The 26,861-nt window shown below is 36.8% G+C and overlaps 1 protein-coding gene across 4 annotated transcripts in view; it reads left to right on the plus strand.

Moving 5' to 3' along the window:
* Positions 1-25,725, plus strand: part of WDR72 (WD repeat domain 72) — a 102,699-nt gene extending 76,974 nt beyond the window's left edge. For 2 of the 4 annotated variants that reach the window (XM_039723591.1, XM_039723593.1), the window contains exons 18-19: positions 17,200-17,298; positions 23,091-25,725. In XM_039723591.1, coding sequence (XP_039579525.1) covers positions 17,200-17,298; positions 23,091-23,146 — 155 coding nt within the window. In that variant the 3' untranslated portion in view covers positions 23,147-25,725. The remainder of the gene's footprint in view (positions 1-17,199; positions 17,299-23,090) is intronic. The other 2 variants (XM_039723589.1, XM_039723590.1) reach the window with 2 other exon arrangements.
* Positions 25,726-26,861: the final 1,136 nt, after the last annotated feature.

Here is a 26,861-nt window from a genome sequence, read left to right on the forward strand (position 1 = left end):
CTACCCAAGCTACTGGCAGCTCCAAGGTCTTTAGAAGCAGTGATAAATTTGAGGGTAGTCATCTGACTTGCCTTAATCAGCACTGATTAAAAAGATCTAAATGGCTCCTGGCAGCCCCTGGATCAGAAGGATACAGATGCTCTCTCCCTAGTGGTATGCCAGTCACCACTCTGTAGGTAAATTCCATCTATAAATGTCAGGGGTAACATTTCAGTCAAAAGTTGTACAGTGGCACTCAGAAGAGCTGATGTACTGTGAAGATATAAGAATGTAAATAACACTGCAAATATTACAAATTTATTATGTACATTGATTGGGAGGCCTTTTGGAGAGGTCATGTTCTTTTTTACTGACTCTGAAAAGCTATGGCCTAAATAGAGGACACCTTACAATATAAATGTAATTTTAAAAGCTGGTTAGCTGAAAGAGGAGATAAATGTGAAATAATATTGTAGAAGTATACATATTGTTTGACAAAATTAAATTGACTAATCATTCTTTATCCCTTTTCACAATTCAAGACCATGCAGGAATGCAATTAAATTGAAAGGTTGAAACTTTGGAAAGTTTAAAAGAAAATATTTTTCATGTAACCTAGTGTCTCAGATTCCCCTTCAATGAAATGGGACAGTATTTTTTCTTCCATCTCCAGCTAGTGTTTTAATTTTTCCAAGTTCTTAAACACCAGTTGTTGTACAAGTTAAAATTAGTTATGTAAAGGAACACAGAATTGAATAGAGCACAACGTTTTTTCTGTAGCATTTTTAATGTAGTCTCTAGAGTTCAGTAAGTGGCTAAATGACATCTTCCGTAGAATTAATAATAATAATCTTTTAAAAGAAAGAAAAGCTAATTTTTGTGGTTGCTGTAGTGAATTATTTGCAGATGAAGATAATATCAATTATCTTTCCTTATAAATCAGATCTCAAAAATGATATTTAGAAATTTGGCCTTATACTGCTAATTTATGTTCATGCAGAACATAAATATATAGTTATATTCCCAGCAATGGTAACATGTCTGAGGAATTAGATGACAGCTCGTGGAACTCAGACCCAGCACCCAGGGTGAAGTTGAAACTCAGAGCTTCTGAGGTCTGGAATGGAATAAGACATTTGCAGAGTGAAATAGAAGGTAGGGAGAGAATGAATTTTAGCACACTTACCTCTCCATGAACCATGTGCTGCGTAACTAATTTCTGTGTGGAAATGTTCATGAAGCAATGAGAAGAAAATAGTCTTACATACCCTAAACCTGTCTTTTACTCACTAGAAAGAAATATATTGGTTTGAATTTAAATAAAATAAATTCAAACTTGTCTTGGAAGTAATTTTTGTTGACTTTTATTGAATGAGGTGCCAAGAAAATGCACTATCAAAGTCTGTCTTTTCAAAGTACATCCACTGAATGGAAACCATATAAGCGTGAAAAGACCTTAGAGGAAATGTTAGCCAGGTATTATATTTTCTGGTTAATGGCCACCTAGGAGAAGCTGTAAAATAATCATTGTAGCGAAGATTACAAAGTATGTCATATTGCACCTCACTGTAAATATCACTTTAATTTTTTATGGCACAGATTATTTGTAAGTTTATTTTATATACTGCATAGCACTTAAATGTCACTGGATCTAAAACCTTTATCCGGGAAGCTCATTAGTTGAGCTGTCTGCGTTTGTATATCTGCCATCAGCATCTGGTGAGAGGGCTGCTGCTGACCCTGCCAGACTTGGGTCATGAGGTCAGCAGGTCTCATTTATTATTCAAAATTGCTTTCTGACCTTTTATCAGCTAGGTCAAAGAATGCTGCATTCTCCTTGGTTGAATTTTATAGTGAAATCAGTATCACATACAGATAATAAAATTACCAATACATGTTAATCTCATCCCTCTCTCTCCAAAAATGTACTCACTTTGAGGTTGATGAAGTTGGAAGAGTTGCCTGTACAAATATGTCTGTTTCAAGATCATGGAGGCACCTTGTCATCCTTATGAAACAACACACGTAGCTTCGCATCTAGCTCATGATTTGATTGTGCATCTGCTTTCCCCTGGTGTGGTACAGAGGCAGCTGAAGGCAGAGCTCCATAGTTAACAGATGACCTCTCATTTTTATCACTCCCATATTTTTGCACAGTTACCTATGAACCGTTTCTCTTTCTGATGTATTTTCACTAGTAACTGTATCCTCTGTCATCAGTTGCACACCTGTGTCAGTTGAATATAGGAGAGCTTAGAAGAACAGTAAAGCAAGAAAAGTCAATAAATATGAAGACTTTTTCTTGGAGATTTTAACAGAATCTGGAGAGAAAAAACATTGAGTCTAAAATATTTTTTGATTCAAGGTGTGATCTAGATCTAGGAAGTCACTGGCCAGCATGAGTTTAGACCAAACAGAATCCAGAAGCACCCTAGCAAAATTAAAAAGAATTGATAATTTGAAATTTTAATTCTATTATGATTAAAATAGTAAGCATAAGTGACATTGCAGTAAGAAACATATTTGGGGTATTTTAAAACACTAAACTTTGAAGAGAAAATTAGCCATGAGATCTTAACAAGCCATACTACAGTATGGAAAATTGGAAACTATAAATGGCAGATTGATTCTTAAAGGGAGCTGTGCAGTTCAGCATTATCCCTCTGGAATGATTTCATCCTTTTTAAAAGGAGGAGCCAAAGGTCACATTGGTCTTGCCCTTGAAGCAGACAATATGAGATGTCAGCTTGTGCTTTCTGACACTGCATATGATGAATAACCTTGACGTAGTAATAAACAAATAACCTATATTAACGCTTAGAAGCACAGTGAAGTATTAATGCAATATATACTTCAACAATGTACTGCAAATATACAGCTTTCATAGAAATGGATTTCCTCTAGTAACGCTGTCATAAATTTATGGTTTCTTAAATGCGGCTGTAAAATAAATTCTTTAAATAATAGTATTTGTACCTATCTTAAATATGACCAATCATATGTACATAAATGATGAAAATTGCTATGAAAAAGTAGTGATAAAATTGTATTAAAAAACCCTGAACATCTGTATTGGTCTAGATACTCAAATGTTGCAAATACTGTATTTCTAGTGTTTCAAATACCTGTAGTCAGTCACATTTGTAAGTGCAGCTCTGTCACCCATTAGTATTTGGTAAGGTTATCAGTCCTCCTCTTTTGGTATTTCTAGTAGGAGAGAAAAAATGTATACTAGTAAGGTGTCAAGGTGTGCACAATTGTTTGGTTGGAATGAAGTGTTTTCTTCTAAATATCGTAAGCTGAAAGTCTGCTTGTTGTGGGGAGAGTTGTAACAGGGTGCAGTATTCCTTTTAACAAATTCCTTAGCTTTAAGAACAGTTTTGTACTTATTGCAGTCTTGATGGCACATTTAGGGTTTTTGTGGTTGGGTTGCTTTAAACTCAAAGCCATTTGGTATTAATGAAATGCAGGATTTAGCCCTGTGACTGTTTGAAGTGCAGAGTTTCCCTTGTTCATAAGTAATGTCTGTATCTTGCAGGTATTCTGTAATTTTATATACCATATTTGTTTGCTTCTGCCTACACAGTGTGCTCCCAAACAAGTAACATATTTTTAGTGCAGATGAGCTGTGCGGAGAGTTCTCAGTGTTCCCCCTGAATCTTCTAGAAACATGGCCATGTGCTGCCATATGAGAGTTGACCCTGGGTCCTACTCTGGCCTTTATTATCATACAAAACAAGACAAAAAAATCATGGTGCAATAAATATTCACAGTTTGTTTGACAAACACTGTCTTAACATTTGTGAAATGCTCTAGTACATATCTTAATGTTTTTCACTTTAGAAAGTGAAAGAAGACATTTTCCTTCTGTCATTCATCATTCCTCCTTATGCATATTATGAATACTACATGTCCATGAAAGATAATTTGCAAATTTGTGTACAGAAGGAACCAAATTTAGATTTCATAGTGTCATAAAAATGCTTCAAAGGTGCTAAAATTTAGATTCAGGAAATGTGGAGAATGCCATCCAATTGCTGGATAAAAGTAATACTGCTAGTTAAAAGTGAAAAGCAACTCAACAGTAATAACTTGCTGTCATACAATGAGCAGAAAAATGCATAGAAAACAGTACTTACCAGATTAATGAAAAAATAAATTTCATCTTCTTCTTTTAACATTTAACTGGGCAGAGATTGACCTGTCTTTACAAGTACCAAACAAACAAACAAAGAGAAAGGAGAACCCCTCTACTGTCTTTACTTTGAGTAGTAAGTGAAGTTCCCTAAAAATCAAAAGTAAAGAAAATAAATATGTATCCAAAAGAGAGTGCAGTCTCAAAAAAACCAATTAAAAAAAAAAAATCTGCTTTTCAGGAGGTGACATTGTTAGAATCAAAAATAAGACAAGAAGGAAAGTGAGCCCTACCTATTCATTTACACTCTGTAGCTGTCTTCATGAGCTGAAATAAATCAAGTAATTTGTTCTTCTAAACCACATTTTCACTTTCCTTTAGCTCTGAATGAGTAATTCCCTGGGAATAGAACCGGAAGTGGCAGCTGTGTATGCAACTATAAAAGTGTCAGGTAGATAGAGGTAATGTTTTTTTGTAACAATACAGTATGGTAAATACTGCTGGTCCCAATTTTTTAATACTGAATTTAATATTTCCCATTGTAAGAACTACTTAAATGGGAAATATTAAGTAGTTTTTAGCCTTTCATATTTTCTAGGAAAAATTGTATCTCTAAGTTAATACCCCTAGGTAGTAATGCCTTAAACAGCTGTAGATCCGTTTCCACCCTCTTGAAGTCCAACAGGCCACATGCACTGTAGGTATTTTTTCACAGACTGCCACAAGAGTTCTTGCGATTCTGTAGCAATGTAAAAATGTGGAGCTCTCTTGCCAGAGGTAGGCTATTCTCCACTGGAAAAAGCTTTGGGCTGTGGGAGCAGTTTATGGCTAAAGGCTCACCTGCATTTGTCATAAAAGGTGTGCAAAGATGGGGTGCCTGTGAATTTCAGTAGGCTCTGTGCATTTAATTAACAATTGAAAGCAGTTACACTGTGGTGCTACAGCTGTGCAGTTTCAAATCAATGGAATAAGTCTGAAGCTGTTTCGAAGCTCAGAATTTACTTGGGTTATTTTGGAAAAGGTTAAGCAGATTCCTGAGTGCCAGTTATAAGTGAACTTGCCTTCTGTTCTTCTGAATGTACTTATGGAAAGTTGTCTTACTTTTACAGTATCTGTTCTAATCCTTTTCACATATCCACTAGAATTTCTACTCTGCTTGCTTCATCTCGGTCACCTTGGCCAAACTCAGATTGTGCTAAATCAAGAGCAGCTCTATTGCTTTTTATAAAAGTGCACCTAGTCAACACAGAGGTGAAGAAGGGAGTGAGCATTCTGTGATTTATTTTACAAGACTGCTGTGCTTTCTGTTAATTATGCTACAGCCATTGCACAGTGCTTTTGAAGCCTCAGTCAAGGTCCTGCTGCACATTTGTACCTTTTTTGTGCAGGAGCCCTTTTGGCATTTCCACTTCACTCATCTTACAAGCTGGAGTGCAACCTTCAGTGGTCTCCTGAACTGGCAGTTTTGTATCCTGAAACACTAAATTTGTTTTTATCCTTCCATATGAACAAGGATATATATGACTGTCCCTTGATTCACCTCTGAAAGTGCAGACAAGTTGGTAGTTGAAAGGAAATAGAAACAGAAACAAATCAACCAGTAAAAGAGAAGAATTCCAGCAATACAATTTGAAGTATCTGCAGCAGACTGGTAGGACACTTCCATATGGAATTTCTCGTGGAGAACTGGATAATTCCCCAATAGTCAGTGTATACCTACCTTTCCTATTCGGAATTGGAATATAGATGTGCACAAATAAACAGCACCCTAGTAGACTTAAGTTCCAGAACACTTAAATAAAGGTATTCCAGATAGTTTTGACAAGGTGTAATAAAAAAAAGCAATAGAAATGTTTATTTTCAGAACTAACAAGAAACTAATGATCAGGCATTAATGAAAAAACAAATTCTAATTAATGGTTTGGCTACTACAGTAATATAAATGCAGCCAGTGAATGTAATGTTTCACCAACCCTCATAACTTTATGGTAAATCTTATGGTATTTTGTGTGTTTCTTTTCTAAAAGTTCCAGTTCATATGGCAAAGTGATAGTGGGCAGTTATTGCTATACAGAAATTATTCTTCCTCAGGAATAAAGGCTCAACAGCCAAAAAAGCTAACACTTAAAAAACAGGTGAAAAAAGAACCTAAAGAAAACTTTTCGTCTTCTTCTGTTTTGTTTTTGTTTTAAACCTCCTACCTCTGGAGACTTGAGTTCTGTGCTGAAAGTGAGCCATACCAAAACTGCTTACAGACTTTTCAGTTTGGCAGCATTAAGCAGCATCTTCCTGTTACATTTTACCAACCTTATTTAAGCAAAGTGCAGTGAGTTTGACATTTTAAAATATCTTGCCACTTCTCCATCTAGATAATTTCTGCCTGACATATACATAAAACTTAAATGCATGAAAAAGCTCGTGGAAAAGCTTACACTTATGTTACTCCTTTGCTCTTTATCCCACCATGGTCCCTAACTCCGATAAGCATGTAGTCTTACCTGGCAAGGCAGATCAGCTCTCTTTTTGGACCCATTCTTTTCAGTTCTTTGCACATATGGTCTCACACAACCTCTGGAGCACAGAGACAGTTGTCAGTCACCTCCTTAGATGTCCAGCTTCTTGGAAGTGCCTGTGGTGTCTATCTTGCCTCTTCATTACCTGTCTCAAAGGGGAGGCTCCAGGCTCTTTTGTTCCCTTACAGGTAGGTCTTGCTGATGGGCTGAGGAATAGGGCTGAGTGTAGATGAAGGAGCAGTATTTGGCAGCAGTCATCTTTTACCATTAAGTACTTCACAGATTCTTGCTTATCTGTTCATTTGAGGGAGTGCCATATTCATTTTCCAGAGATACATCCAGTGGTGCTTGAAGTGGATAGCCTGTTTCCCAAACCTGTGTCTGCTTTGTGGTAACGCAGCAGATGATCCACATTCATTACCAATATTATTATGTATCACCTGGCAGTTCAACAAGCATCTTTCTGATATTTATACATAGCAACAGATTTGTTCATTAATTGAGAGAATAGAAAAGTCCAAATTTTGTTCTAAGTTGCATCAGGAGAATAACTGCCTTGAAATTAATCTAAACTCATGCTTCTGTAACAGAGCCCAGAATTATTGCCCATATATACAAAGCTGATTTCCAGCTAGAAAATAACAAAGGGGACAGCAACCCATAGTAACTGGTGTTTGGAAAAAATCACAAAGTTATGGTGTGAGATGTTAGTTTGCTGCCCTAAACACTAATTCACTACAAATCTTTGCCATGTAACTGGAAATCATTAATTAAATCCTGTGCAGCCAAGAATCATGCATAATGTAACACAACTACTGCAAACAGTTCGCTCCTGATCATTTAAATTTCCTTCTTGCTCTTACCGACATGAGGAGCTTGTATTTGAAGTAGTCCCTGATGAGATTTTGCCTTTTCATCCTTGGAGAATGTCCTTGTACATATTTATAGGACAAAGTAGAAGGATTATCTATGTGTGTTTTTTGCTTTTAGGGTATTAAATGTATTAATGTAAGAAATACGTACCTTGGTACAGTATGATCACCTCAAAAATCTTTTGACTCTATGAAAAATAAAGGGTCTAATGCTCTAAGCCTTTAAGTAATCATAGTCTGATTAGGTCATGTTCATAAGATAGCTACTTTTAAATTGCATATGCAATTCCCTGTGAAAAATACAATTTCCATATCTTCCATTAATTTTTATGAAGAGGATTTTAGTAAGCAGCCCACTCCAAAGGGCAGTGTTATTGCTAATCCATTGTCACCTTAGGGGTGAGACTAGATAGGCTACTCCAGCAACACTGCTAATGTTCAAATAGGCAATTTGTTTAAAGGATGGGCACAGAAGGAGAAGGAAGTGGAGTTCACAAATTAAAAAACTGCACAGTAGTTTCACTGCAAACCATCTACTAGTCATACAGTGCTATCCAATTAATCCATTACTCTTAGAAGAGGAATCCCTGTATATCCAGGTACAATCCTTGCCAAATATCTGGACACCATCATAGGCTTTTAGGATTACAAGTAACATAATAAAGGATAATGATCAAAAATTAAGCACACCAATACAGAATGCTTGGGTTAACTGGACTTGCCATGTGCATTGTAAGGCAGCAGTCTGTTAGGTTTAAAGTGAGATTAAGGAGTTGTGTAACCTGCAATTATGCTGGTTTTCATTAAAAAAATAAGATTATTTGGCTCAGTAGGGCCCTTCCTTATATTTACCTCTGTTTAATTGGATTTGGAACTGCTTAAACATCTTTGAGTTTGAGCTTATAAGAAGATGATCCCAGCTGTTTTTCAAAGCTTAAGACAGCAGGCAGACAACATGATCATGTCAAGACTCATACTAAAGCCTTAATCCTACTTTTTCATCAACTAGCGCTACAGCTGAGTCTTTAACCTTCTAAGTACTAAATGTGCTTTGGATCTCTCACAATACATTTGCTGTCAAATGTTATTCTCTGATAATATTAATTTTTGCTTCCTTTCTAAAAAGTTTTTTTAGAATAGGCTCTGTCTCTCTGAGTTTGGAGAGTTAGTGTAAGACTGTATCTTCAGTCCTTTTGCTTTTAAAAAGGAAAGTCCTAGTCCTTTTAAAAATACTGCTTATAAGCTTGCATTTATTGAAGTCTATTGTTCTCCATGGGGGCAAGGCAATGCATTGACATGTTGCTCACATTGCTGTAATGAATAATCAACTATATTGGTAACTATTTTTCAATGTACATTAATATATTTTGTTTTCAATAAGGAAGAAATGAGAACAACTTTAGTTTCATTCAGGTCTATTTCCTAGGAACTGTCCCCATGACCAAAAGAAAATTTTCCAAATTTACAGCCTCAAAACATGCATTATTTTGTAACATTTACTTTAATAATCCTAGGTTTGGAAAGAGATTAAATCTTCTAATGAGTTATTCCTGCATCTATAAATAGTAGCAATACAATTATCTGTGCTCCTTTCCTTTCCTTTCCTTTCCTTTCTTTTTTTCCTTCTCTTTTCTCCTCCTCTGTCGGGTAGTGCTCCGATTTGTCCTAGTGACACAGGGCTGCCAGCAGGAAAGCAAGCGTAGTTAATGCTCAGCTGCTCAAACCAGTCAAGCAAGCTAGCAAGTCCCAGCTGTGCTACTTGATGTTTTTTGATTGCACCTAGTCCTCAATCTGTGAACTGTTTTCTGGACTTAGATTCATCAAGCTCTGCCGCTTTAAAAACTCATGCAGGCAGGCATCCTAGGATATGCCATTATAAGCTGCTGCCAGGGGATCTTCTAGGAGATAAATGGAATCTGTGTGAAGTAAATTAGTGTGAACCAGTCAATCTGTGTGTCAGCCTTGAGCCACATCCATGGGTAACTAGCTTGCTGACTGAAAAGTCCACTGTCTTTTGCCAATCAGAGGTCTCAGCCACCAGGAAGCAGTCCTATACAACATTAGTTTCTTGGAATAATGCCTGTTTGACCAGCTAGTGAAACTCTTCAGTATACAGTTCTGTACTGCTTGAGTTTACTTATTGCTTACAATTGAACTGAAAATCTTTTAAAGTCAGATAACATTTTAGCAGTAGGGAGCATCACAGAAATGTCTTGGAAATAAGTACTTCCACTTTCCTACAGCAGCCATTCAGCAGAGTCATGCTGTGCTGCAGTTGGCTTTACCTCCCTATCAGTAATACATCTCCAAGGCCATAATGCAAAAGAATAACAATAATCTGGCCAGAAGAGGTTAATAAAGAGGCTCTGTGTATTTTTTTTTTTCATGGATTAAGCTATTTCGACAGCTTTGATCGAGAGATGGGAAAACTATAAAAGCTGTAACACTCATATTATGCACAGGGATGTGTCAGTGTCATAACTGTGCTGCACACATTCATTTAGTTTTGGTTTTAAAAGCAAATTGATGCAATCTATAGCAAGAATTTCTCTGTAGAAAGGAACTAAACCAGAATCCTCTGCAAGCTTCCTGATTAATGATTTTATATTTGAATACCAAATCAATCTACTATCATGAAAATAATAATGTCAAGTATGCAATTTTAAAAATAGAAAGTATTTCTTTGTTGGTTTTGCAGGTGCTACTGACACAGTGCTAGGATTCGCATCTGCACTGTGTACTCTGCAGCACCATTGGTCTAAATTACAGAAACGGGAGAATTTTGCTGTATTTCTGTAGAAAAAGGTTCTTTATCCTTGGTGATTGGTGGCCAGGCACTGGAACAGACTCCCCAGGGATGTGGGCACAGCCCCAGACAGCTCAAGAAGAGTTTGAATAATGCTGTCAGACACAGGGTGGGATTCTTGGGCATGGTGCAGTGCAGGGCCAGGAGTTGGACTTGATGACCATTGTGGGTCCCTTTGATCTCAACATATTCTGTGATATTTTTAGAAATTTGCATAGGTGAGGAAATGCTTTATACTTTAATTTAAAAAGAGACTGATTATCTAGTAACTAGCAGTTTTTGGCTTTCTTTACTAATTCTGTAACCATTTTTTCTTCCCTATTGTCTCCCAATTACTGGTTGGAAAAAAAATGAGAGAGGGATAAACAATGTTAATCAAATAATTCAGTCTGACATCATGTTTGATTAAATGACACACTTAGGGAAATTGGAAAAGAGAAATTTAGGCTTTCTATCCAGAGAGGACATTGAGAAGAAGAAACAGTATATAACAACAGAAGAATTAATAAAAGGCAGTTTGGGGTTGCATTTTCCTTTCTAAAATCCTCCTAAGTTTTACAGAAGCTTGTGCTTCAGAGCTGTGCAGTAGATGCTGTGTGGAATTTTATGGGAAAGTATTTTATTTCTTGCAGCAGAACCCACAGAGACAAATTTAACTAGTTAGGTGTTTTATAATATATACTACACAGAATACATGGACAGAATCTGCTATAAATCACAACTAAGATCAAGACAACTGCTTTAAAATTGAGTGAATGTTTCATTGCACTAATGAAACAAAAATGGGATGTCCTTTGAGAGCATAATTTGTTACATGCCATTATATTTTAGTTGAGAGAAGTAGAGAAGTCCCTCAGGATGAATAAAACTTCAAGGTATATTGGGAAAGAATCACTGAAATTTTCAATTTTTCTGTTTGGAGGAATGCTGCCCTCATAGACAGAGGGAGAGAGGAAAATGGACTTTTGAGGGGTTTTTTATGTATTAAAACCTTTCTCACATACAGAAGAAAAAATGTTCTTTAGTTGCAATTCATTTGGCAAGTGGCACAAGCTGTTTGCAGGTGCTTTTGAAGTGCAAGAGCCAGCTCAGGCTTCCCAGGCACATGGGTTGGTTGTTCTGCAAACTGAGCTCTGCCATCAGATCTTACTTCTGCATTCATTGTAATGGATTCAAGTTACAGGACCTTCAAGTTTGGCTGGTTCCATACTGGCTTATTTCAACTTCCATGTACTGCAGCATTCACTTCAGAATAATAATGTGTTTCTCTAGGTTAATATATTCTTTTTTTTTTTAATGAAAATGTAATGGAAACTGAGCCAGTGTGAAATTTAATCATCAGATGATAACAACCATCCATTTTCTATTAAATGACAAAACATACATCTGTGCAGATTTTTTCAAATTACACTAAAATTTATGAAATGACCGGCATCTGATGTCTTCTGTCAGTGAAATGAATTTTTGGTTTGTGGAGCCTGAGAAATGGCCTAGAAAGAAAATATGGTTCAATTCAATAAGGATGAGGACAGGAATCTAGATTGAGTAGGATTAATCTTCTGCAAAGAAGGATGGGGGGAAAAAAAAGCAAGATAACAATTTCTCAGGAATGAATCTGGATCACAAGCTGAGACAGCATTCCTGGTGTGGAAACAAAGGCAAGCACCATACCAGGGAGTGTCACCTGGCAAACCTGTGAGTGATCCTTGAGCTGTTCTCAGCACCAGTGCCACCGGGGGCACAGCCCCACCCGGGCAGACTCCTGCCTGCTGGGACCCTGCTGGGCGGGAGCGTCACCCACCACAGGGGCAGCTCCATCTGCGGTGGCACCTCCGTGTCCGCCTCTCCTGTGCCTCTGGGACTGCAGAGCTTCTGCTGATAGTTCTCTTGGCAGCCCATGGATATGTTCTGCTTTTCTTGTAGTATTTGTGAAATAATCTTACCCTTTTATTTTGGTTGGAAATACGTGGAGAAAGCAAAGTAGATTAGGAACTGCCAGTCTGGAAAAGAGAGAAAACAAAGGATTTCAGCCACAGGGGTTATGCAAAGAGTGTCCTGGGCTCATACCTGTGCCTTTTCTCAATCAAGAAGTTGTATATTAAGCCAACAGGGAATAGGCAGGCCGACAAAATGAGGTGGCTCCCTGTGTGAGAAAACTATGGAGTTTGCCATGTCAAAGGGAGTTAGGGTGTAGGATGTAAAGGATGCAGAACATTCTTTACACATTTGAAGAAAAACTGAACAAATTTGTGAAACATATCTACTGTGAGTTATTACAGGAGGGGAAAAAATTCTTTGTAATTCCTTGAGTTTCAGATTGGACTTTAGGAGAAATTTCTGATAAAGTATTATTTTATGGTTGTTGGACTCTTAAACTGATAATTTTTAGTCTCAGCAAATATGGCTGCTCTTAAACTTTGTTACATTTTTATGATGTCTATGAAATGTGCTTTTAAGATAGTATTTAAAGCATTCATTGCTCCATCAAACTTCTTAGGTATAATACAGTAAGTGCCTTTAGAAGCCAAACAGTTCAGAAGTGACATTGCAGCACAATTGTTTTATCCATTTACAAAAATAGAAAAATGCCACCATTTTATTTCCCTTTACAACTTTTTTTTCCATGCGCTTTTATTTAGATTCAGGTTGCTTTGTATTCCTATTGAACCTTAAGTATATTTATCACCTGTATCCTCTCTTGCCTAACGTCTTCGAATGAAAAATAATTTTTGTTGCCCTATCCAGTTATTTTGAATGACAAATAAGTTCTTGTTTTCCCTGCAGACAGACTGTCTTTAAGTCACTAATCCACCTTATCAATAACACAGGCGTCTTATCAGAAAATGCTAAATGTTTTATTTGCCTGAGTTATACAAACTTCTTTCTCCAGTGTGTATGCTGTCTAAAAATTGGTATGCAGAGCATGTTTTTTAAACTTCAGTGTAGGATAGTTACAGAGTGGAATCAGACTTCTCAGAGCTTCAACTAAACATGTAGAAATAAATTGTTATGGTGAGTTGTTGCTGTATTTCATGATTAGGCTGTGTTCACAAAGAACAGTTTCAACAGTTTGATCAAAGACTGTTCTTTAAAGACCCATCACCAGTATCTTTTTGGAAATTATTTGCTTTTATTGTGTGGCATTGTTTGAAATATTTTGAAACTAGATACATAAATGTTTCATTAAATGCTACTATCTTATGACATTGCTTTACTATTCTAAATCCCATATCTATATTAATGACTTTTTCTGTTTCAATAATGTAAGAAAATGGGTATCAAGTTCAGTAAACAAATTCTAAGAGCTCAATAAGAAGCATCAGAAAAAAGTACTACAATTCTCAAGATTGATCCTGTGCAATGAAGATTTATGTCATTTTTATATGCTAAGTTCAAGGTCATTTGCTTTGATGAAATATGTGCTTTTACCTTATTTCCATGCGAAGAAAGGTAATCTCTACTGCCCATGTGACAATGGAAATGACACTGCAATGAATAGAAAGAAAATGTTATTGGAGTTATAATATCAGAAATAGTTTTTAACCTGCTTAGGACTCGTATAGATTTGGGGCTCATTTATACTCTATTTATGTCACTTTGACGACACAGATTACCTTTCAGAAGGAAGCAAAAGTAATTTTAAGGTCCATTTAAACCCAAAGTAGGACAGAGTGTCTTCTGAATAAAGATGACACTGTTTATGTTTAAATAACTTAAATTCCATCTGCATCCTCAGTATAAGCAATTCAGACACTCTCCTATTGATATTTATACATAAAATGCTATTCTCCTAAGAGAACGTGCAGTAAAGTAGGTGTTAGTGCTGAGATTTTTTTTTTATATTTTTCCTTGATTATATAATGCCATTTTTACTTTCACTCTTTATTTGGGCCAGACTGTACTTCACTTATTTTTAACTTTTCAATTCCCTTTGTTCTTCTATGATATTTTTAAGAAACCATTTTTCTTTTTTTTAATTTTTTTTCCCGGTTGAGCATATAACTTGATGTTTCAGAAAAGAAAGATCTGAAGGTCTCTGCCTTGGTTCCTTTCTTGCTCACTGCATGCACTTATTATGTAACTTCATAAACCAGGGTCTTGTGAAGTTTATTTGCCTGGTTTTGCCTAGGAAGGTGTGTGCACTTCTGAGCAGGTGACAGGGCTGAGGGAGACTTCTCTTCCTTGCATCAGGAACCCAATCCCAGCCTGTCTCCTGGTTTTCTGAAACAAGCACTCCCCTCCTTTCACTCACACTTGCTGAACTACCTTCTTTGGAAGCTGTTTTTGCACAAGTTGTCCAGAATTCTGTCTCTCTGTCCCCATGAAAACCCTTTCCACTCGTTTCCCACTCCCTTTAAACTGTTCCTAATGACCAGCTATTACTGCAAGTGTTTCATGCTTTTTGGCATTTTCAGCTGCCTGAGCTCTGCCTGTCATTCCTTTTCTTATTTTCTTATTTCTTGGCTTTTTTCTCCATCCTCTCCCAGATTTCCCCAAATCTCTGCAGTATCAACTCAGATACACCGACTGGAAATCCTCCTGCTTTGTCCAAGCATCTTGCTGTCCTGTCTTGGTTTCTTTCTTGTTCATTCCACACCTTCCTTGTGAGGTATCTCATCTGTGTATGGATCTGCTTCTAGTTGGGATTTATTTGTTATGCTCTGAGTTATCTCTCAGCTAAATCTGGTATCTTCACTAAGAACACTGTTCAGTACTGTGTTGTCTGGTCAGTTGAAATTATCTGGCTTGTGCTGACATGGCCTGGGAAAGAGCAGAGCACTTGAGCAGGTTTATTTTAGTCCCATACAAGGCAGTTGCAGAACAGCCTTCCAGTAAGAGAAGTCTCTGCCAGCTCCTGCTTGGGACTGTGGATGTGTCTTTCCTCTTTGGTTCACTATGAAACTTCTTGACTGGGGAAAAATACACAATTCATTTTGAAAGGCTGATTCTGAATTTTTGGTGATCACCATCAGACCAAAACAGACAGGTCTTGTGGTTTTTTCCTTTCTCCCCAAAGGCGTAGCTGTACTTTTTGTTTTCTCTCTCTCATCACAGGAAATTTTCCTATTGTTCTACTTCAGAGTAGTTCTGACTTTTAAATTCATGCTGCTGTAATGACTCAATGTGTCAGCACAGTGCAGCTGACTCCACTGTATGAAGAACTGTTTTAGAAAAAAGTGTTCTAAAAATTTGGCATAAAATTCTTTTGTTTTAAATATAATATGAATACTTGTATATTCTAATTTTTCTTTTGAGGGGGAAATATTCACTTAGTGTATTTGAAAATTATTTAAATGTTGTGAAAAGAGAAAAGCACAGATATCTTTAAATATATTTCTTCCTTTATATACGATAGGTTTTTTATGTGTGAAAAAGAACATTTGTTATTTGTTACTGTAATTGTTCTTCAGTGTCAACTCACCCCATGCAGATTATCATGTCAACACTTCCTGCTTTACTTGGGCAGGGTTTTAAATACTGATTTGTTGCTGTCCAAGGCAAACCTTTTAAGCAAAATTTTCTGTTTTTTTGTTTTTTCAGATGAAATGCATGATGTCACTGTCATAGATTTTATTATATATTATGTTTTAATATTACATTTTCAAGGTTCTAATTCCACAATAGTATTGAAGCCCTGATTGCTTCAAACAGACTCTGTGTAGCTGCGAGAATCAAGAATGATGGAACCTTTTGGTGACCTGGGATCAATAGCTGCAAACCCATGGAAAGCAGAGAGCACTGAAGTGGAATATGTGTCTTTTGAGTTCCTCATGTCTGCATACTGCCCTGAGGCCTTGTTGATTCACTCATAATCCTGGAAAATTTAAATAGGTGTTCAAATTACATAATCCTTCAGCAAATATTCATTTGGTCTAAAAAAATAAATCTATCAAAATTTATAAGGGAAGGAATTTCTCTTTTGAAAAGAAGACAGAAGAACATGGAGATTGTGCATAGGCATTGGTATCCCCATCCCCTAGAAGTTTGGAACTTTGCTTAGTTTTCTAGATATTACAAAAAAATTTTCTAGCTACTTATCTTAGGAAATAGGATCAGCTGAGAGTTTTAACAGGACAGAAAAATCAAGAACTAGTCCTTACTGTGCTATTAATCTATAATATAACACTTATAATTGTACTTCATCTTCAAGCTCTATTTGTGGCTCCTTGTAGAGATATGTAGCAGAAGAGAGGAAAATGGACTTTGGCAAGGGAAGCACCTCTCTTCTCCTCAAGAAAAGTTATATGGGATTTGTTCAAAAGCCAAGTGAATTTAAAAGTCATATATAGACTGGTAATTGTTTCCGTAAAAATATTTGTATGCTCAGAAATTGAAATGTTTTTAGCAGTTAAGTAAAACATGTAACCAAATTTGGTAATCCTTAAACTGCAACTCAGTCTGGGTTTCACTGCATTTTGGAATTATGAGTAATTTTTCTTACAAATTCCAGCTTGTTGTATTCAACATATTTTCATCTTAAAATATACACCATTTCTCTCCCTGCTGAATGACTCCAGTAAGTACAAAACCATCTGATTGATCTTTTATGTGGTTTACTGGCTTCTTTGGTGAAACACACAAGCGTTTTTTATGACGTCTAAATAATTTCATTATTTTAGGATTCTGTAAGAAAAAACTGGTTTACTACTTCAAAAGGAGCTCCTTTTAGGCTGATGCCTCAAACTTCACCCTGCATACATTCTTGTCTCTGGATTTTTCAACTGTCCTGTGGTTGCATATAAGTAGTTAGTGTTTCTGGGGTCTTTTTTCAATCTGTTATTTGTGTTTACAAATTATGTCTTCAGCATTGAAGGCTCTGCAGAAAGCCAGGAAGTGCTGATTTCTGCATACATTACGTTTCTCCCTCCCTGTGTTTTATTCTTATTGCTCCAGTCAGTGTGCTGAAGCATGACAAGAGCTCCAAGTCGGCAAACTTCCAAGATGTGGAGGATACGTCTGACAGATGTGTCTTGGAAGAGTCTGAGAGTCCAGGTGAGAGGCATTTAAAGACAACTACCAAGTATCAAGTGATAAATCTGAAACAGCTTTTGGGTCTGTAAAAAAAGCAGATTGTAATGCTGTTTCCTTTTTAGCAGCTGCAATGTCAAATTAATGGTCACCTCCAGGGGTCACAGTGTGGAGCTGTTATCCTTTCCTCTTTCATCAGGAGTTCAGGTCTGAAAAAGGATAAAGGCTTTATGACCAAAAAGAAAGCTGACACTACTAGTTCATTATAATTACTTTTGGACTACACTGCTTACTTAATATATGTACAATGTCTGACCCTTTGAAGGTAGCGTGAGATTATGAAAAATTAGAAGTACTGTATATACTGCAGCTGAATGCAGCAGTGGACACTCAAACACCGTATCTCTGGAGGAAAGCAAATTGGTGGCATTAAATAGCTTGATTCTTTCCTTTAAATCAGCTCACAATCATTATTTCATTTTAATGACTCTTAACATTGATTCAGCTAAATACAGGAACATCCATAAAGTGCATCCTTTTTGGTAACCGAAAGATTTATCTTCATGTAGTTTCATTATCTTTCTCGTTATGGAACATCTACAAAATTTATTAAATGAATCCAAAAAGGAAACAATTAAATATAAATTGTATCGAGTCACAGCTGATTAAAAACATTCTGTGTGACTAAATACCAAGATCTTTTAAGCAAACTGTGAGCTTGACCCATATACACCACACACATAACCTGCACACAGTCCTTATTAGTGAAAGAGTTAAACATCTTTCTTCACTTGGTATTTTCCTTCCTGTTTTATCTGGTTTCTCTGTACCCTCCTGCATCTTTGTGTGCTGATCCGTGTATCATATTTTTGATTCATCGTCTCTGCGGCCTGTCAGCTTAGTTAAGAGATTTCCAAATCTTGCAGCCTGTGCTGACAGGGGGCAGCTGCCAACAGTCCCCTGATCCTTCCCCAAGGAACACTGCTGAGATTTAATTTTCAGTCAAAGGGTGCAGTCTGAAATCCATGTCAGGTCCCCTAAGTCATCTCAGAACCCGGATAGGACCCATGTCTGGGGGATTATATTTCAGCACACTCCACTCTTCCAAGATTCCTTGGGAGTTCAACTACTGTCATATACCTGATTTGAACTACATTCCCTTCTCATCTTTTCCAGAGAAATGAACACCAGTATATGTTACAATAATTGAAACCAATGAATTGTAAATCTCTATTCATTTTAAAACCACATAGACTTGGACTCAATGTTGTCCAGCAGAAACCAGCATGAGATTTAGAAAGAAATAGGTAATCTACTCAGAAAGGAGACAGGTTTGACAATCTGTGGTGTTTAGTATCTCCTTAAGAAACCATCTGTAGTCACTTCAACAACAATTATGGGCTGAATTATGGATGGTCCAAGATTTGATCAGTTTTGAAGTGAGAAAGGATTAAAGCAAGGTAGCACTACAGGGTTCAGGGGAGAATTAATGTACCTTAAAGATAACACTAATTTTAACCTTAAATTAATTCTCTCTGGCAAAGTGTGCCTGTTTGGATGGGAACTTACATATCCAATTCCTCACTCTGCATATCTATATGAAGCAATGGAAAGAATAAAAGCCTTTCAGGAGGTGAATATTGACTGGCAAAAATTCATGTTGATAAAGCATCCAAACTTAAAAACTGAGTTCCAGTCGGTCCATCTGACATCATTAAACTAGTAATAAACAATGAATTACTCTGGCTTTTGTTTCTGTCCATTCCTGCATTTTAAGACATCTTGTCTTATAGGTCTGAAAACCTCAGGAGATTTCACTACTGGTCTCACTGCTTTCCACTGAGAATTTGTGGCTTGGTTGTCATGGAGACATCGTATTTCTCCAAGAATTGCTCATATTGATCCGTGGACAGGCGTAAATGGCCAGGCGAATGTGAGGAGTAAAGGGGGTTGGGCAGTACTATAAAATGACCAGAGGTTATGGGTCGGAAATAAGCTCATAGCAAACACTTAGGTAAAGAGAAAGAAACAGTTTCATTTTGTTTCAGGATTTCGTTTTTGCACTTTATGCCATTGTCTTCTTTCACTATAGACTGAAAGAAACTTGTTAGTCACTTGTCATGTCAGATCTTTGGTGCTTGTCCTGACACAGCTGTCAGCCTTCCAGCTCTGTGCAGTTCAGGGACACACAACAAAGAGCTAGGAACATGAATTATTTATTGCTCCTTGTGCGGATGAAATTCTGTGATAAGAAATTAAGACACTTCTGACAGAAGTGCTTGTTTGAAAGGAAAGATTTGGTAACACAATACATTTACTTAAAGCTTACCATTTACTTTTAGTAGCAAACATTGAAACAATAATATGACATTCAGTTGGCTGTGATTTTCTCAGGTGCTTTACCTTTGAATCATGGAACCTGAGAGCGCTTGGGAGGTCAGCATTTCCTTTGGTGTAACTTGTGACTTAAGAATCTTTCTTACACATATTCAAAGTCTGGGCAAACTTACAAACTTACAAGTTTTTATTAATAAATCTATAAAGAGTCTCTTGTGCTTCACTTAAAAGTTATTGTCATAGGTGCAAGAGTGATGTTAAGAAATATATTTATTTTATTATCTCTTCTGATGAGGAAAAGGTGAAAATATAAAAATATAACAATATATCTGGAAGGAATTCCAACAATTGCTAGAAAGAGTTCTTTATTACTGCTTCTAGATTCAGGAAGGCTGTGGAGCAGCCATTAACACATCTATCTGTACACTGTGGTTTTTGGTGGTGAAAGGTGCAGTCTCTGTCATTGACATTAGAAGGAGTTTTATTTCCAAAGTGATCTTTGTTTTCAAAAATCACATGAAGCTTGCTCTGTTTGTTTTACTTTCCAATTTTCTTTGTCTGCACACGTTCTCACTGCTCTGTGCATTGGTCTCCAGAAATTGTAGGAGGCAGATACTCAAATGAATCGCAGGAATCCATTTGACTACCCATGACACCAATCCAAGATTTACCTGTGATTTCTTATGTTTAATGTGTGATCTGAACTACTCTCAGATAGGTAATGAAACCCCTCAACCTGCACTTTTCTCTTGGATAATTCACAGTAAACACTTTTCACAAGTGATGGACACAGGTAAATATCAGACTGCAGTTTCTTGTCTAAGTGAAATGGATTTTAGTTTCTCCCTTCATGTGGCTACAGGCTGCCATTATCTGTGATAGTGGTTCCTGTCTATTTTAGGCCCCACACAGAGGAGATGCTGGGCTTCTCTCCCAGATGCCTAATAGTAGGTTTATCACTGCCATTTTTCCCCACATGCTGAGGACTACTCCTGTTTGACATGCAAAGCCTTGGCTTTTCAAATTTGTCTCTGCTCTGGCCTTGAACATAATAATCAGATAAGAATTGCAACAGTTTTCTGTAGAACTTGACTTTTAGTCATATCAATCTCCCCTAAAGAATTCACTATCCCTTAAAGTACTTCTTTCTTTAAATAAATATTCCCAGCAGTTTTCCATTTTACAATAAGAATTTTCCACATTTAAGGAAACTGAAAAAGAAGCTGAAAGTGAGTGTCCGTGGATGTGTTAGTTAGACTTCTAGGTCTGAGCTATTCACCTGAATTTTCTTGTAGAAACAGTGGTAAAAAATTTACATCCCAGATGAAGATCATCTTGTCCAAAGGGAGTTGCTTGAAATGGTTCCTGAGGGGGTTGAAAATGCTCTGAATTTTGTTAGAGGATTTTTTCTAGGAGGACTGTAGCAGGACTAAACACAGCTTGAGATGTCTTAGCTTTCATATCTGGGGCAGTCCCACTAAGGACAGTTCTGCAAGTGCAGCTCCTGTGGGAAAAAGGAATAGATTTGAGCTGAAGTCACAAGAAACCATGTAGTCACAGATGCCTCTTCCCTGTTATTTTCCCCAAAAGACACATTGCAGTAGAGTAGGAAATAGACTATTACTTCACTTGGTAATAGAGGGAAAATGAGCCTCACTAATGGAAGATTGAATTGGAAGCTGTAGATGGAAAGTATAGTGTTTTCCATCTTTTGGATAGAAACCATGTAAATGGTAAAACCCATGTATGCTTATGGCCTGTAGTATCAAACAGTCTCTGCCTGGTCCCTTCTGCAGCTCATGATCTCTCCCATCCCTTCATTCCAAAACCATTGCACATAATAAATTTTCTGTCTTCAGTCTTTCACTTTTCGGGACAGAATATAATCCTGGGTGCATAACAGATAATAGGGAAAATCCAAGCAGTTTTCACAGTCTTGCTTAATTGCTTATCCTATTTAGAGACCTTGGCACAAAAATGGGAAAGGTCTCTGACTGTCCCCAAAATAGTGTGTGAGAGGCAGAACTGCAGAAAATAGAAAAAAAATGTATTATTAGTCATACTGTGCTTAAAAATATAGCACTAAAATATGTGACTATCTTGTTATCAAACAAGTTATAATTACTGCATCAAATATTCACTTACCAGCTCCAAGTTCCATCCACTGTAGAGTGTTTTTAAAATCAGCATTGTTGCTGATTTTATCTATGGCTGTTGATCAAAACACAGGCAGAATGTAAACGTAAATATTCAGTAAATTTCCAGGTACAAAGCACCCTAGAAAGTAATGATTTTCTGTGTTTGCATGCTCATGAAAAGCAGGAGGCAGTAAATGAGGACTGACCTGTGAAAGGGGTGCTGGAGGCTGTTGCTGGTGAAGATGCTGGAGGAGGAAGAAGGTGCAATGTAGGGGCAGTCCATTGGTCACAGGCACTGCTGGTTCAGGGACTGTGTATGAAATGTCAGTGCCCAGGAATTATTCCAGAAAGAAGTTCTAGAATTTCCAGCATAGGAATGGATGAATTAATCATAATTTCACTGCAACAGATGTAGTATCGTATCCTATCAGTGTTCTGAGTTACTCGAATTATGGCTCGTATGTTTTGGTTTGATTTGTGATTTGTTTTTGTTTGCTTTTAGGTTTTTTTTAATAGTAAATTAAACTGTAGACTCAGAGGACTGCCTAATAGTCATCAAGAAAATGCCTCTCTGTGTCTATGATACAGATAGACAGAAAGATCACAGATAATATGATAAATTTACAAGATAGTCCTTAGATGGGAATAAAAGAATGTGTGCTGCTTTCTCAGTGTTCATATAGTCATGAGAGGTGTGGTGGTACCTGTTTGAGCAGTGTTTCTAATGCAAATAATATTTAAAATTCAGGTTGCAAATACTACCGTACCTCAAATGAAAAGAAATTATGAGGATAAAAATTGGTGATTGAAAGCTTTTCTGTGGAATTCTAAAATGCCTTGACAGGATTAAAATAAAATATAACATTGCTGCTGTTTACAGCTATTGTAGGATTATTTCTGCTAAGAGAAAATATATATAATTTGAGAATTTTGCATAGGAAACATAAAACCCTATTAATTCAAAACAGAAATTATCTTTCTTCTGATCCACTGGAGCACTTTCCTTTAAAACGAAAGGAAGAAGCAGAAGTCTGTGCAGGAGAAGAGTTTTGAGGAATGCCATACATTCTATTGAGCTCTTTCAGGTTCCATATTGCTTCCTGTGGTATGTGAAATATAATGTGAACAGTCTTCTGAAGGTTGATTTCTGCACCTTTTAACACTAATATGAGGGGGCTGAAAGTTTTTATTCCATTACAAAAATTATAGACTTTGTTACTTTATAAAAAGACTGTAAAATAACCTATATTTTAGTAACAAAGTTTCAGCTATTACCTCATATTGTAAAATCATTGAACCTCAAATTGTAACTCATTAAGAAATCATGCATTTCTTTTCCAGATGACATGAAGCAACATCCCTGGATATCTAAGGTGTGCTCCTGTAAGGTGTGCTAGAAGAAAAACACTGAGATGAAAGAATTGGAAGATGTAGAAGGACAACCAAGAAATAGGACATATATGGTGTGGTGGACATGAAATGGCTTTTTGTATTTATTATGGTATCTTTAACAATCAATTTTCAGAAAAAATACCTTCCATAAGATCAGCTTCTTTTGGCTGATTTATTGGCTTCAATTTACGCTCCTGTCGCTAATAGATTTACATACATATTTACATAAATTTGAGTAGTTTTAATATAGAAAATATCAACTCTTCATTTTTGGATATCATTCATTTGTTTATGTAGTGATCTTTAGAACTTTGATTGCCATTAAACAATTATATCAATTTTAGTATTGTTTTACATACATAAAATTTAAATTTTTCTCCCTCTTTCCTTATGACTTTTCTTATCAATAGCATTTTAACACTGAGTGAAACCAAATGCCTTTCAAATAATCAGAAAATTTATTTTTACTGAAAATAGAAATTCACAGTTTGAATTAAACATGGAATGTTTAGAACTAAAAAACAAAGAGTATTCTGTGCACTTGTTATCAATTTCAATTGATATTATTCTGTGCATTTGTTATCAATTTCCCATTCTGAGACAATGGGAAATTGATAACAAATCTGGCCATGTCTAGGATGTAAATTTTCCTTTTCTCTAAAAACTGCCATTGCCATCATCTGTAGAAAGGTAGTACCAGTATGGAACTGGAGAAGCCCATTGGGGTCCTCTTCTGAAATTATATACTTCACTTAATATCAATTTGTGCTCATTGGGAAAAGCAGCTATACCTTTTTTACTTGTGTGCTGTGGCTTCATTCTTGCATTTCTTGTGCTAGATGTGTGGAATAATATCATTGATGCATTTATACTTGCACAACACAACTGAGAGCAGAACATGTCTTTAGCTAACATATATCCTCCTCTTAACTTTTGTGGCTGAATGAGAGTTGTAAACATCAAGGAGGTAAAAAAAAAATTGTAAATATACCTACAGAACTTAGTAGCCCTACAGGAACCTTGCAGACAGTAGAACAAATTGCAAACAAAGGATGGACCCATCTCCCTCCTTTGCTCCTCTTCCATATGAACAATGACATCCAGTTGTTGCAGCAGTTTCTTCCATGGACATTAAAAAGTCTGTTCACAACAAGCATCACTGCTTTGCATCAGCATCTGCTCACTTGGGCCAGGATTACAACTCTTTTGAAAACTCTTTCATCTAGATATTTCAAAAATGCATGTGTTCAAGGAGGTCTCATAACTCAAGGAATTGGCAATGGCCATAACACCCACAACTGCTGTAGTAGCAATTACATTTGTGCAACATGATATTTGATTGCTTGTCTTTAATTCTGCAAAGCAGTGCACATCAGCAGCCTGCCGATAGAGCCAGCCCTCTGGAATGGTTTGTGCAGTGATGATCGGTGTTTGGCACATGCTTGTGCGTGCTTTCTGCTAATTATCATTACAGGATCAGTAAGGTAAGGCAGGAACTTTTTTATTAGGTACATTTATTTCCCAGTAAAGCAAATATATTCCCCTTGTCTTCTGGATGTCTTTCAAACAACCAACTTTATAATATGTGCTCACAGTGAACTCACTCGGAAAAATCTTTTTGCAACAAAGTGGCAATTTCAGAGCTGAATACACAAACACAGATGAACTTCCTGCAATAGTTTCTTGAAAATCAAACTAAAGAAGCATTTTCTATGAGTGTGGTCTGATGTATGACTGCATTCATGCTTATGGAGATGGAGTTTACAACAAAGTCCCAAGGCAATTTTCTATTGTGTTACTCTGAAGGACACCTGTCAAAAGGAATGGTATGCTAATACTTTTGAATAGTTGTTTAAATTTTATATATAGGGTGGAAAATTCATGGATACTTAAACTCCTTGAGGAATTTGGTGTTTTGGTTTGTTTGGATTATTTTTTATACAGCATTCACAGGGTCCAGTGACCTGTACAGCTCAAGGTGTGGTTTCACAGTCAGACCCACTCCAGCCTCAGGCTTCTGTGTCTCCTCACTTATGTTTGCACTACTGCTTGTGTGCCCAGGCTGTGCCAAGGCAAGAACTGGCCTCAGTGCAAAGACCAGAGGACCAAGCAATCCAGAGTGGAAGTGTGGGACAGTTCACACAGAAATGAGCATGAAATTGAAGTTTAGAGTGCTATGTGCGAGGTCTTACTTAAACATAGCCTTTTGGCTTTCAAATCCTATAAGCATTTTTTTACATTACACATATAATTCATTATATTATTTAAAAAAAAAAAAGACACTTATTGCTTTTAGTATAAGACAAAATCAAAACTTTTCAGCATCTCTTTTATTTGAGGAATTTTGAGTATTCCGAATGATTCATACTTGGTCTGACTGATCATACTGAATGGTCACTGATTTAGATTCCTGTATGGAAACCTCTCTAAAGTTTGAGCTGTTCATTTATGTCTCCAAATCCAAACATTATATTTTGAAATCTCTTGTGCCATTTACATGCTTTGAATTTAATAATTGTAATAAACTGCTTCCATTTTGGGGTTGTATTTTGTGGAGAAATGCCCTTCCCTAATCCAATGAAAGATGTTTTCAAAGCACATTGGCGTGGGACTTGATGAGATTCAGTGTTTGAAATAAAGAGATGATTTAACAAAAACACTATGCAATAGGACTACAAGCTCCAAACAGCAGCAGATTAACAAGGGAAATGGTTTTACAAGTCTGGCTGAGCTGAAGTGTTGAAAATTCAGAAAAGAAGGAGACAGTTCAGTGAGCAGCATTACCTTTGCCCAGGATTTTGCTCTTTTGAAAGAACAAGTTCTCTGAAGGCAGACAGGACAGTGAGCTCCAGCACAAATGCCAGAGTCATTGCCCCAGTGCTGAATAGCATTGCATCCACATCCATGATGGGGCATCTGTGAAGATAAAGAACCCTTCTTGTATTGGAGATTTCTGCTGGATTTTGCAGGCCACACTTCCTGGAAGAGAAAAGGATGCAAAGGAAGTTCAAGGACTGGTCTTCCCCATTTTTCTTCCTCATTGAATATGTAGTCTGAACTGCTAGACAAAGCTGTTAGAATTACTGTTAGCATTTGAGTTGGGATATTGTTTGAATTCGTAGATCCCCAAACTGAAAATTCATCAATTTTACTTTTGGAGAAGTAGTTCAGAACTGGGATGCAACATAAAATTCACACAATAACCTGAGATTGTCTTCTTGGGGCCCATGGGAAGTTTGTTTTTCGAATGACACCTGCTGGAAGGTCTAAAGTGTGTCTGAGAGCTGTGCCTGAGACAGAGGCACATCACAGCAAGAACACTTTCCCTGTCTTCTGATGGATGTGGCTGTGGTGGGTGAGTACAAACAGAGCTGCCAAGGTGAAGCAGTGTGAGTTCCTAAACAATGTCAAAGATTCTGAAACTAAGCAAATGTCTGCAAAGTTTTTTTAGAGCAAACTGTGCATTTGACAAAATATCTTAGTGGTACAAGTTCAATTACATTTTTGTTTTTCTTTCATGTAAGTCAAGGTTTAGCTTCAGAATACAGAGTTATGCTGACAGAATTTACATTGTGCCATGCAAATACAGCAATAAAACCTGGTTTTCTTCCTCTGCAGTACTCTCAATAAGACAGTTGTGAAAAATAGCCTTACTGAAGAAAGTAGTATATGTAAGTATATGTTGTTTCATTAAGTACATTGGTGCCTCCAGTTTTACAT

Source organism: Passer montanus, unplaced genomic scaffold, assembly GCF_014805655.1.
Source record: "Passer montanus isolate IOZ18808 unplaced genomic scaffold, ASM1480565v1 scaffold5, whole genome shotgun sequence".
NCBI lineage: Eukaryota > Metazoa > Chordata > Aves > Passeriformes > Passeridae > Passer > Passer montanus.